This window comes from Zingiber officinale, chromosome 11B (assembly GCF_018446385.1).
Source record: "Zingiber officinale cultivar Zhangliang chromosome 11B, Zo_v1.1, whole genome shotgun sequence".
Lineage (NCBI taxonomy): Eukaryota > Viridiplantae > Streptophyta > Magnoliopsida > Zingiberales > Zingiberaceae > Zingiber > Zingiber officinale.
This window is the reverse complement of record NC_056007.1, coordinates 79,505,294-79,519,107: the sequence shown is the minus strand read 5'-3', so window position 1 is coordinate 79,519,107 and position 13,814 is coordinate 79,505,294. Positions and strand designations below refer to the sequence as shown.

Genomic DNA, 13,814 nt, shown 5'->3' with positions numbered 1-13,814 from the left:
ATGCAGTTGACTTCTTGAGGCGGTAATACACTTAGAAAGTGGAATTTCGCTCTGTTGTTTACTATGAAATCACTTTGTCCCTTCTTTGTCCATTGATTTTCTTCGTTCTCTTCTCCTTGTTGATCCTTAGGAACAACAAAATTATATTTTATTACTAAAATAATTTTGAAATCAGCTTGTAGGAATACCTCTATTCAGCATTTCCAGCGCGTGAACTAACCCTTAAACTTTGGAAGGTTGAGGCTTGGTCCGGCCTCCGGCCATTGATTTCTTTGCTTCGATCGGCGGTTAGTCCTTTTGAAGTGTCCTCGCTCTGATACTAATTGTAGGTCCCTGGACGGCTAACAAGAGGAGGAGGAGGGGGGGGGGGGGGGGGGGGGGAATTGCTTGAAATTAAAAGAATACCCTTTCTTGATCATTGGAATAAGTTAGGCAAACACTTGTTAAAAAATAAAAAGTTAAATGCATAAAAGTAAAGAAAGAGACAACAATATTTACTTGGTTTGTAATCAGAAGATTGCTAATATAAGGCAAATGTAACAAATTAAAATCTCATTCTCCCAAAGGCAGAATAACCTCTTACAACGTTGAAAGCTTAGAAAAATAAAGAATAGAACTAGAAGTTAAAGTACAGAATTCGTTTACAACTGTTGTTCTTAACTATTGAGACTAGGGCTCTATTTATAGTCTGCTGGTCAAATCTGATCATTTGTTGACATGGCAACTCCGGGCTCTTGGAATGGCTCCGAGCGCCTGGGCGTGGATAAAACTTTATCCACGTCGCAATGGTTCGCACAGGATAAATCTTATCTAGTCTAGGTGCCCAAACTGTTCCGGGCGCTCAAACTGTGCTAACGCGACTTCGAATAGTGCGTGTCGAGGAGGCGCCCCTAGGCTACCCTGGAGGTCCGAGTGCTTGGACTGTTCGGGTGCCTGGACAGTTAACAACAAGTTGACTGTCTGTATTCTCCTCCGTTCTGGCTCAGTTCGTTTGGGTGATTTCTGCCATCTAGAATAGGGTTCGCCCGAACTCATATTCCGGCCTTCTCCTTAAGCAAGGTTCCGCTTCGGCTTCTCATCCCTTAGAAACGTCATGCGTTTCCTTCTTGTCCGCCAGCGTACTCTTCCATAACACCTCGTCCCTCGGACGTACCGAGGCAGTCGACTCTCTCCTATGTCGTCCTTCTCACTAGCTGCGTCTTTTGCTCGACTTCATGTGCTCCTAAGTTCCTACACACTTAGACACAAGACATTAAACATATACAGAATCTAACTTGACTTGGTTGATCAAAACCACAACGGGGTACTTACATTCTATATCCACAAAGTTTGATATCAACTAAAGTTATACTTGTATTTCATATATAACTCACATATAACCCAAGTGGGAGATTATTGGATATTATTATTCCTTTTGGTGGACTTAATTGTAAGTTGTGAATATAAATATCAACCAAACCCGTTTAAGTGATCTAACTTGAGGTTAGGATTTCGGATTATTAAATATGAGCTTAATGTGTAGAATCTTTTACCCTGATTCATTATCATCTATGGGTTATAACATATCGGAGTGTTTATATAAGGGAGAGGTTCTCAATGGGTTAGGATATTTTAACATAACCTTTATTTTCTATTGACGAAAGTTAAGTGGCACAATCAACCCTAATTGCCTTGGAAGGCCTTTTCTCATATTTCTGCTTCTTCTTCCACATGTATTATTGGATTTTAAGACGACGCTACGTCGTATTATCTTTTTTTAATTTATGCTTTTATTATGCTACGTCGTATTTTCGTTGAAATAAGATCATGCTCATATTCCTATTTTAAGTTTTTTTTCGGTTTTTAGAATTCATGCTTATAAGTTGTGATCCACCATCTTGATTAACCATTGCTTGCAACATGCTTTAATTTCAGAAGATATATATGTTCAATAAGCTCAGTAATGGAGCAACGTACGTGCTCATAGGCATGGTAGGACTCACCCTGTGCCCGTGCACAAAGAAAAACAGCAGTCAGCCATGCAAGAGTGAAGTCAGATTTGATGGCTTAGTGCAAGCTGTGTGCAACTTTTCTGATACAGTGTATACACTCATCTAATGGACCAGGAAAAATACTAGGCCAAGTTCAACGAATGTGCGTAGTTTTTTTTTTTAATTATTTTTTTATTTGGCATAAATGTAAAGGAAAATGCACGTTTTCTTAATTTCTTACAACTTTCTCCCTGAATGTGTTAACCCTTTTACTCTGGTAAAATATTTTGTTTCTCTCATTTCTTCTCAAAAGAAAGCAATCCCAGCGATGGGCATGAAAATTTGAAGATTGCTACAAGGAAGAATAGCAAACCAGAAAATCATAGTAAACTAAGATCAATGTAGAAGGCATACGTGGGTAACAATGAAGATATAGGAAGGTTGCAACTTGCAATGTACACGAAAGTAATATTAAATTTCCGAAAGGAATTTAATATACTGATCTACTTGGAATCACATAATCCTAAAAACTATTTAAATTCTCAGGTATCTATATCTGAAAGAGAATTCATAGTTTAATAGTTACCTAGTTGCTGGAAAGTAAACTGATGCGCATCAACATTCATCAGTTCATGAACAAGGCACGAATCCCAGAATTTTCTCCTTGTGTTTGCATTATGGTATCCATCCGTGCAATGCACCTTTAAGAACCGAAGCATGTAAATAAGTTTCCGAAATTATTAAATCATGTATCCTAATTTTAAAACTATCAAATTATATACCCACTTCTATTTTTAGTTATTATTTTTCCTAGTTGAGTGCTTTTTTTTGTTTTAAGTAGTTGAATCGATTTTTTTTAGCCGGTTTTGACTAACGTGTTCAAAAAAATCATCGATTTCAATATATTAGATAAAATTGATATTTGAGGATATTTTTATAATTAGAAGAACTAGACAAATATATAAGAACTGATTTCATGTCATTCCAAAGTTCTATGTCCATCATTTGATTTCGGCCTTATACGAATGAATGTGTTCAAAAAATTAGCTCATGCTAAAAAAATCAATATATTAGGTCAAATTGATACTTGAGGGCATGGATATAATCATAAGAACTAGATGAACTCATAGGACCTTATTTCACATCATTCTGACCTCTCTAGCTAGATCAACCATTAACTAATTTTGGCTAATCTAGCTAATGGACCTAGATATCTCGAAATGACATGAAATTAGTTCCTATGTATTTTTCTAATTCTTCTGATTATATAAATATCCTCAAATATTAATTTTACCCAATATATTGAGAACAGTGATTTTTAACGGCGATTAGATTTTTTTAACACATTCATGTTAAAAAATCACTATTCTCAATATATTTGATCAAATTAATGTTTGAGGGCATGAATATAATCATAAGAACTAGACGAACTCAAAGAACCTAGTTTCACGTCATTCCGAGAACTCTAGGTCTATCGACAGATTTTAGTTGAATGAACCTAAATTGATTGATGGATCTAGATAACTCAGAATGATGTGAAACTAGGTCTTATAAGTTCGTCTAGTTCTTATAATTATATTCATGCTCACAAACATCAATTTTACTTAATATATTGAGAACAGTGATTTTTTGAGTATGAATTAATTTTTCAGACACATTCATATTCAAAGTCGAAATCAACTGATAGAGCTAGAGACTTCGGAATGACATGAAATTAGTTTTTATATATTCGGCTAATTTTTCTAATTGTAAAAATGTCCTCAAACATCAATTTTACCTAATATACTAAGAGCAATGATTTGTTGAATATAAATCTATCAAAACCAACTAAAAAATATCGATTCAACTTCTTAAACAAAGTACTCAACTGGAACAATAACAAGGTAAAATTGGAAGTAAGTATGCGATTTGATAATTTTAAAATTAGTATACGTGCTTCGATAATTTCGAAAACTTATTTACATGGTTCGATAAAAAGTTGAATTAAGAAGAGAAAGGAAATAGTTAGTTACATAATTCAAGAGACACAAGAAACTCCCCAAAATGATACTCTAGAAGAACAACTCTACGTGATAGTAAAAAAGTGATTATGCTCATCCCAAATATTTTCATAGTCCATTTTCAGATTATGTAAAAAGAAATAAATCATGGGATTATCTTATAGTCAATTAGATTGACTAAGGGATAATAGAAGAATTTTTTTACATGAAAATATGCGCTGTCGACAATTAATCCTTTATCCATAGTAGCAAATACACGTCAGTTCCCAAGATTGTTGGCTTGGTATGTGATCCCGTCCGGAGGCTGAGTCGGACGAAGGCCGGTCGCGGTGGACTGGGTGTTGACGGAAAGTCGCGGGCGGTGCAGGCTCCCCACGGGTGGCTGATGCGGCTGCAGGACCCTGCGCACACTCAGACGATCCCCCCTCTCACGTTAGAGACCGAAACCCAGGGAAAAAGTCCCCGGATCAGGCCCTCCGACGCTCAAGTCAGGTTCTTTTTCCCCAGAAAAAAGCAGACAGAAGAAGAAAAGGAAAACAATTGTGGAAAAAAGTGACGAGGGAGTGTGCCCGCGTACCTGTGTACGAGGGATTTCTCCCCTTTTATGCGTCCTCCTGCCAGAACCTGCCCTCCTGTCAGAAAACGTTAGACGCCCGGCTTTGTCCGCTAGTCTAGGACACCTGTCGCGTTGCTATTTGTTGTGAGAGCATCTTTCTGTTAGGAACCTCCGCCTTCGCACTTGAGTTTTGTCCTGTAATGAGGGACAGCTGGCAGGCTACTACTGGCTATGAGGGCATCTTTTCGTTTCAGGAACCTTCGCCTTCACCCGCATTGTTGGTATGTAATGATTACCCCTGACGGGCCGTTGAGATTCTCCGCTCCCTTATCACTTAGCTCCTCCGATTCATTGTGTCTGCGCACCAGCCTGCACCAGTGGTTCGCACTTCCAGGCCTCCAACTCGCAAACCTGCAACCCTAACTGTCTAGACCTAGCTACGCTGATCTTCACCCTGCATCCTGCGCTTTGTACTTTCTGGCCCTCAACCGCAGGTCTGTAGCTGCTTCTGATCAGCTCTGCCGCTCCCGGCCCGTTGGCTTATACTTCCAGTTCTTGGCCTCTGCTTAGCTCTGCCGACCTCGACTTGCGTCCTGCACTTTGTACTTCCTGGCCCTCCACCGCAGGTCTGTAGCTCGGGCTGACTCCGCTCAGCTCTGCCGACCCTGACTCGTTGGCCTATACCTCCAGTTCTTGGCCTCTGCTCAGCTCTGCCGACCTCGACTTGCGTCCTGCACTTTGTACTTCCTGGCCCTTCACCGCAGATCTGTAGCTCGGGCTGACTCCGCTCAGCTCTGCCGACCCTGACTCGTTGGCCTATACCCCCAGTTCTTGGCCTCTGCTCAGCTCTGCCGACCTCGACTTGCGTCCTGCACTTTGTACTTCCTGGCCCTCCACCGCAGATCTGTAGCTCGGGCTGACTCCGCTCAGCTCTGCCGACCCTGACTCGTTGGCCTATACCTCCAGTTCTTGGCCTCTGCTCAGCTCTGCCGACCTCGACTTGCGTCCTGCACTTTGTACTTCCTGGCTCTCCACCGCAGATCCGTAGCTCGGGCTGACTCCGCTCAGCTCTGCCGACCCCAACCCGCTTCCGCCTATGCTGAGCCCTGACTGCCCTGTCAGCCTGCCCTTTTTGAACGCCAAGTCGCCATGACTATTGACTGCCACCTCCTCGTAACTTTTGACCGCCACATAGCCTGGACTTTTCTAATCCTTTCCTCTTGGGCCCCTCCATCACTAACCGTATCAGTACGAAATCTTGCTCATCCAATTGTTGTGTGTGCATGAAATCAACAGAGCTAAGTTGTGGAGGTAGGAATAGGCCATTGCTCAGCTTTTATTTTGCTAGAGTCAGTGACCACTTTCTGTAAGGAGTTAAGTCATGGAGTTGGGAAATAGACGATTGCTTGACTACTTTTATCTTGCCAGAGTCATTCTTCTTTTCTTTTTCACCTTCAACCTCCTCTACTCCATCAAGGAAGAGAAGTCATTTGCATTTTGTGCTCACTAGTCACTAGAGAACTTGTTGCAATTATAGCCTAGACCCTCAGCCAATTGTGGGATGTGAGAAGGTTGGGAGATGAATTGTTTGTGGGCTTCATAGTTCAGATGTTCAAGGCCCACAAATCTTAGGCTTATATTTTCATGTAACACAAATAGCCATTAAGAGACTAAACCCACCACACAAATAACATAAATATTTTTCTATAGTTTCTTAATTTGTTTTACTTCTACCACTGGTTTGAAAAAGTCAGACTTCCTATGCAAGTTGGTAGGTTGGTAAGAGTAACATTTGGTTGTAAGAATCGAACTGAATTAATTAAAATCGAATAAATTAAAATTTATTGAAACTAATTGAATCTATCCAATCTTCAATAAAAAATAATAAATCAAATCGATTAAATTTTGATTAATTTGATTAAAAATTAAATTAATTAAAAGTTTTAATAATGATGATATTATAAAAGATTTATATATTATATAGTTAATTTATACTGACTAATTTGATGGATGATCAATTTAACTCTATAAAAAATTTATTTTGATCAATTATTAGGTAAATTGAAAAGTGCTAATCCATCAACTCAAGTTCAGGTCTTTTAGTCCGTAATTTCTAGTTCTCTCTTAATCCCTTCAACTATTTCTATGTTTGATCGTGATTAGAATTTGGTCAAAATTAACTGTGATCTCCTCTGAGTTCACCTTCCCACTTAGACTATAGTTTGGGTGGAGTCAAATGGCTAAAGGTCGTTGGTGATTGGACGGACTATATGGCCCCGACAAGTGGGTGGCCCGCCCATCGTTGACAACCTCCGACCGTCTGATTCAACTTAAATTATAATTTAAGTAGGAAGATGAACCTAAAAAAGATTGTAGGGCTTATCTAAACTATAATCTAAATAGAAATGTAAACCTAGATGAGATCATAATCAATTTTAATCGAGTTTTAATCCTGATATGATGTGTAAATAGCAGAAGGGATCCGAAGATGATAAAAAAATTATGAAAAAAAAGATACTCTCCTATCAACTTAATATCTTTAAATCAACCGTCCATTTAAAAATAATTCATAATTCATTAGTTAATTTGTAAAAAATGAACTCAATTTTGAAATACCTAAGTAATTAAAAAATAAGTTACCACTTTGAAGTTTGAAATAATGGTATTACGACCAACAGCCAAATGCATGTAAATTCCTTTATTATTTCAAATTTCATATCCAAATTTTCACGTTCCAATAAATACATACTTTAAATATCTGCATTCAAAGAAAAAAAATAATCAGAAACTCTAAAATAAAGAACAAGATTTTTATCCAGGCTTCTGCTGCGTGGACACGTGCCGGCCATTCGCTGACCAAGGTAGGCATTGTTCCACTTCTGGATATCTTCACCGGCGATTACCCGTTTTGTCGTTCGGTATATAAAGATTGCCCTCGGTTGCTTCTAAATTCTCAACTCCGCGGCCGTGCAGCTAGTACGAAGTTGACTTGTTAAGGGTAATTATGTCTTTTGAGTTCAGCGGAAACTTTCAAAACTGCGGTGGAAATCGATGAACGGATGACGTAGGGACAGCGAATAAAAGCACTGGAAGTACAAAAATAACCTCATGTAATTTCCTATTTTAATAAATGTATTCGCTATTTACCAGGAGGAGGAAGGGTGTATCAGTAATATCGTACACCCTTAACGCTGTATTTACCTCTTTATAACCACAGTGTGGGAGTTGGGGAATGGGGCTTCGAATTTGGAATCGGATTGTCGGAAAGCAGAGTGCCCTTCTAAGGACTTGAGATAACGAGATTCTTCTTCGCCGGGGAGTTCCAGTTTGATTGGCAATTTCAGGATCTTTAGGTATTTTTGTTCATCGATCCTCTTGCCCTTTTTTGTTTGGTTAATCGGCCCTCTTTTGATCTTTGTACTCGCCTGTTTTGTGTCCGATATGTAGTTGCCTAAGGTTGGTATTCGCTGTCTTTTGCGGTAGGTCTTAGGTGTTCATGTTCCTTTTCCGAAAAGGAAGATGTCCCTGTTTTTTGACATCCACTGAAAGACTGTTTCGTTCAATGAAATATTGCAATTAGTCCTCGATCCTGTTGTAGTAGTGTAATATCATGGTATTTTTTTCTCGATCATGTTGTGTATGATCCCAGTGTGCATAAATTGACCGGATCCTTAGCGATTCAGGTTAAATTTTAGAAAAGGGTCGTCTTTTTTTTTAAAAAAAAATTTATTCGGAACTACGGATGATGACAAGGATCATAGTATGTCTACAGGAATATTTTAGAAAGAAGCTTCAAAAAAACAAATGACGAAAAAAAATGGTAAGTAAATAAGTGATATTATTGCACTTTGGATTGAGTGCGTGATTCCTTGTTACTACATTTTATAAAAATTTTATATGGCTGTCAGATTTTTTTAGAATTGGCTAAATTGAATTTATGTTGAAAAAAAAAAATCAAAATATCTCATTAGCGGGAAAGATCATCAAAGACAGTGTGCTATAAGTCATCCATTGTGACGGCTTTAAATTGTGATATTTGCAGTGCAACAATTACAGCTAAGCAATGCAAGTTTGCTGAGTTTGTTTCTTTATTTCCAGATAAGGAACACTAGGACAGAGGTATTCTATGCGGTCTTGTATATGGATTAGATTGCATTTGTTTCTTGAAATTCTAAATCAAGATGTTACTAGGACATAAAGAAGCAAAGGAAGTTTTATCCCCTTGACCATTCTTATGAATATATTCTTTGACATTGAAGTTCTGCTAAGTGCCTCTTGATAAAGTATTTAGATGCGATGGGGGGAAATTTGTTGTTAGCCAGATGGTATAATCAGTTTGACTTGTCTTTTCAGGGGGACTGAAACAAGATGGTTTAAAAAGTTGATGTGATGGTAGAAAACCTTCACAAAGAGCTTCCTATCTTACTCTTTCTAATCCAAAAGCTACATTAAGTCTTCTTCCTTTTCATGTACCCTAGATGATCTTGGTCTACAGTCTATCCAAAGTGAAATAGTGATTGCTAAAAATTTATTCAACTTATTTTTATATATCCCATCTCCAAATTAGATTGGATTAAGAATTTTTGTTGGCAAACATTCTTGAAGAATCTACTGTGTTTGTAGTGATCTACATGAAATCATGTGATAATTTGGTCTGTCTTTGGAATTGTATGAGTCTGACATTATATATTGAGAATCCAACATATGAGAAGCTATGCGCTACAACTTTGGAGCTCTGCATTACCGATTTATATTTTTCATGCTAATATTTTGCTTTACAAGATATCTATGTTTCTACATAAAATTATGTGATGATTTGGTCTTACTTTTGGACTCGAGTCTGACAATGTAACTTGAGAATCCACTAAATGAAGCAACAACTTTGGGGATTCACATTACCTAGTTATATTTTAGGCTAAGGGTTTGTAAAACAAGGCATTTATGGTTCTCTTTATCACAATGTTATATTTCACGATACTATGTAGTACTCTTATCACTCCTAGTCTATCCTATTGCCAATTAAGTTTTTTGCATCATCATTAAAATTTGATGCTTGTCCTGAAGGAGACTAAGATGGGAGTTCTAGAGGGAGCAATTAACTGCCTCCTTGATATTCATGCAAGTTACTCTGGAATATCTGGTTCTGTTATCACAAATCACAGCTCAAAGGCCGTGTCTATTCATGGTTGGGGGTACAAACATAGATGCAAAAGTAAACTTCATGTTGGTGGCATATCTCTGAAACCGTGTGGTAAGAAACAGTGGTGCATCCGTTGTAGTTTCAGTTCCTCTTCTGATGGTAATGGAAGCATGGCTGGCAATTTCAATGCAAATAATGAGGAGTATGTAAACTCTTCTGTGATCGAAGCTGGTAATATCCTTGAACTCAATTTGTTTTCTTGTGATATTTGAGGTTTGGCATATTTCTCTCTCACTGAAGATCCCATGTATTTATAGTTGTCTCAAAAATTTCCCATTTAACAGTTAACATACTAAAGCCCTTATCTCCATAGGTATTTAATATATTTTTTCTGTAGTCTTCATGCTAATATAGCTAGGTTTCAATTATTCTAACCATATGATTTAAGGGGAAAAAGATGGATGATTTGGTGCTACTTATGCCCTTCCTCAGCAAGGATAGGGCATTAGAATTTAGATCAACAAAGAATTTATTTTGGTTGTGTGGAAGCTAGTGTTATAACCTTAGAGGTCATTGAAAGTTGAAACTACTGTAATTCATGCATACTAACAATATTAATTGATTTGACTTATTGTGGAAACTGTCCTGTAAGCTGTAGGCTTCTGATTTTTGTAAGGTTCATAGATTACATGATATTTCTGTTGGACAAGCAGTTCAGGTTAGAAGCGGATCAGATGGATTTATGATAAAAATGCGTGATGGTAGATACTTAAGGTGCACACATAATACCTCCCAAGGTGGGAGCTCACTAGACTATGCTTCTCACCCCGCAATTGTGTTGAAGATGGAAGATGGAAGTGGTCTTCTGCTTCCTATTATCGTTAGTATGTATTTCCTTTGCTAGCTTCTTATAAATACTACTTTTCCCCCACAAAATGATTCTTAAATTTCTTCATTTCCAGTGGAAATGCCTAGTGTTTTGCTGATGGCTGCGATTCGGGATGTTCCAATTGTAAGACTGCATTTTTTTTGGATTTTGTGTTTAACAATTATTACATTCTGGAAAAGAATAATATTTGATATATGATTGTTATCAGGCTAGACCAACTTTTTATCAAGTAGTCAAACTGATGATTGAGGAGCTGGGGTGGGTGGTAAGTTGATGTATTCCTAGTCACTTGAAATCCTTGATCCTTTGTGTTTGACTACAATTTGAAAGGTGCCTAAGATATTTTTTCAATAACATATCATAGTATTTAGGCTATAGTCAAACTTTGTTGTGCAGACTCCACATTTGTATTTAGGCTATAGCCAGTTTTTGTTTTTTCTTCTTCTCCACTTGCAGTTCTAAGATTTTGTTTCTTTTAAACCTTTTGATGAAATGACATTGCTTGTTACAGGTTAAAGGTGTTAGGGTCACCAAGAGAGTGAACGAGGCTTACTTTGCTCAGCTGTATCTCTCAAAGGTCTATATCATTATATGGTCTTTGCGATCTACTTTATTGTGAATGGGTTCTGAAGTAACACTTTCTTCATGTGTAGGTAGGCAATGAAAAAGAGACTATTAGCTTGGATTTGAGACCTTCTGACGCCATCAATCTGGCTGTTCGATGCAAGGTTTGTTCTAGCTCTCAAAAACTTGAATCTAGGTAAATCTTGCAGCATAATTTAGCATCAACATCTAGAGATCTGTAACTTTTCTGATTAAGAGAGGTGTTCTAGCTGTGGTTCCTATGTTCGTAATGTTGGAAAGGGCTCAGTCTTTGAACTTGCCAAACTTCTTTCCTTCAGAAATTGGGATTGTTTTAGATCTGGAGGTGTCTGACAATTAGATTCCAACTCATTTGTTGCTTGATATGGAACTTGTGACTGACCATCCTTTATTTAATGCAAATTGATAAGAGGATTGGCATACCATAGCCATAGACGTGATGGGTGTCTGGAACCAGAAAACCCAGTGGCAAAGCATCAGAATGCTGGAAATGACTGCTTAAGCTAATATTTTCCATCGAAGTTGAGCTGTGGATTTAATTGATTTGTTTCTTCTTACTTGATTTGTTAATCATTGTTTAGATAACCACTAATTAACCTGAATTTTATTTCTGTTAGTGAAAACCTATGTTGGTTAATCTGCCCATGATACTTCTGTATTCCTATAACAATTTTTTTGGCTTGGCGCACCGGCCAATTCTTATTCTGTACATCATGTAATATGAAGATATGCTTAATGTTTGTATGTGCTTGCATATGGTTTCACTTATGCAGGTTCCCATACAAGTCAACAGACATCTTGCCTACACTGATGGATTGAGAGTTGTTGAGCCAACCAAGCCAGTAATGCAGGCTCCTCCATCAGATGGAATACTGTTTATGGAACTTGATAGGTACAGGCATCTTGTATTTATGTTGAAACCGTAAAGAGATCTTTCAATCCAAATTTTGCATCCCAACGGTATCTTATTGTTTGTTTCTTTAGAAGTCTTTGGTCTTCCTCTCCGTGTAAAATTTATCTCCATTCCCTTTTATCATAAGCTGATCATACTAACTATACACAAGGAAAAGTTTCGCTGCTATGATTTGATCCTAGGATTGTTTCTAATGGCTGAAGATCAATTAGTTTTGTTTTTCTTTCATGATCATTATAAGATAAATGAAAGTATTATTACTCTGGAGGGGCAGTTAGATGTTGTTCCAATAGATGCTGATATTAGAGAAAATAAATTTAGATGATATGAACATGTCGAATCATATCCAACTAATTTTGTAATTAGTCAAGTTAAATTAATTAGGATTAAACATATGATGGATAGAGGGGAGAGGAAAAAAAATCTACTTCAATACAATTAAAACCGATTTGAAAGATCAAAGTAATAACCAGTTATATTTCCTTAAAGTTCAATAGCGTGATCAGATCTGTAGCCTACGTCATAGTTGAAACAATTCGTTTGGCATTTTGTTTTTCTAATTCGTTGTTTTCTGTCTTTTTTTCACATTTCTTTTTCTTAAGGTCTTGATACAATTCACTTGTTTCTCCAACCAGGCCTGATGGTCAGCCCTGCATGGAGACGGAAGAGTTCTGGTTGACACGAAACATGTTGACTGCAGCTATTGAGGAACGTTACAAAGATGCTGGTAAAACACATTTACTAATTTCTATTACATGCCATGTTGCAGATTCTACTATTATAGTACTTGGTTAACAAATAAGTTGTCTGAGATGTTTTTACTTTTTTGATGTCTAAAAATGCCTCATAAAGGGCCATATATAAATTCTAATATACATAATCTGACCCCCCAAGGCACTTAGATTGGCGTTGCATTGCAGTAGGGTCGCAACCAAAATAAAATGGGTTGATGGAAATTAACCAACCCAGCCCAAACTACATAACAGCCTATTAACTTGTCTATGCTTATTATTCTAATTACTTGAGATCTTGCAGCTCAGTGGAGGGACCAGCTTCATCAGCTTAGGAAAAAAAAGAACTGGACATGAGAGGTTTCACTGCGACCCTGTACTCCCGTTTGAAATTTGTGATCAAGTCCTTGTGTATGTAATTCGACTAACTTTATTTTTTTGGGGAGCAATCAACTGGGATGTATATAGATGGCTTAGAGGCTCCTAATAACTGTGATTTTATGCATGCACATACTTGATGTAAGTAACAGATGGACAACAATCTTGTGAATATGGTTGTAGTGTTTAAATCCATGTTGGCAGCATTTGCCAGATATATGTTCATATATCAGTGTATAACGTTGGAACCTGGCTTCTGGGAGCCAATGGTTCATCGTCGATCTATACGTTTCACATCCACTGTTTGGCTACTTCGCATGTAAGTGTTGACAAATTCTATCATTTTTTTTTTACTAGTTTTACTTCCAATTCAAAATGTGGCTGTTCCCTGGATGCACAACTCGTAATAAATTGCAGTTGATATCTGGGAAAAGAAATAGAGGGAAAAGGTACAATGAGGTTGCAAATTTCTTCCCTTCAAAGTAAAAGTGAGAAATTACTAACTAGCGATTCACTGATTGAGCGAGCAGTGAGTGCATCACTGAAATTTAGTTTAATATGCAGAGAAAGTGATTGAACGTGGTGAGTATGCCCCATAATTTTATATCTGCTGCTTATTCCTTCTGGTAGTCAA

The 13,814-nt window shown here is 37.6% G+C and overlaps 1 protein-coding gene across 1 annotated transcript; it reads left to right on the top strand.

Annotated features, from left to right (window-relative positions):
- The first annotated feature begins 7,735 nt into the window (after positions 1 to 7,735).
- On the top strand, positions 7,736 to 13,405 carry LOC122034237 (bifunctional nuclease 1-like). Its single transcript, XM_042593394.1, has 10 exons — positions 7,736 to 7,879; positions 9,591 to 9,897; positions 10,380 to 10,550; positions 10,629 to 10,678; positions 10,764 to 10,820; positions 11,067 to 11,132; positions 11,209 to 11,283; positions 11,932 to 12,050; positions 12,707 to 12,798; positions 13,107 to 13,405. Exons 2-10 carry the CDS (start codon positions 9,600 to 9,602, stop codon positions 13,157 to 13,159), a joined length of 981 nt encoding a protein of 326 aa, XP_042449328.1. The 5' UTR covers positions 7,736 to 7,879; positions 9,591 to 9,599; the 3' UTR covers positions 13,160 to 13,405.
- Positions 13,406 to 13,814: the final 409 nt, after the last annotated feature.

Bases quoted from the DNA above. Each gene is read 5' to 3' on its own strand.
- LOC122034237 (XM_042593394.1), top strand. From the start codon at position 9,600: ATGGGAGTTCTAGAGGGAGCAATTAACTGCCTCCTTGATATTCATGCA. The intron at 9,898-10,379 runs GTAATATCCTTG...TTGGACAAGCAG, and splicing joins CTCTTCTGTGATCGAAGCTG to TTCAGGTTAGAAGCGGATCA. The intron at 10,679-10,763 runs GTAAGACTGCAT...GATTGTTATCAG, and splicing joins CGATTCGGGATGTTCCAATT to GCTAGACCAACTTTTTATCA.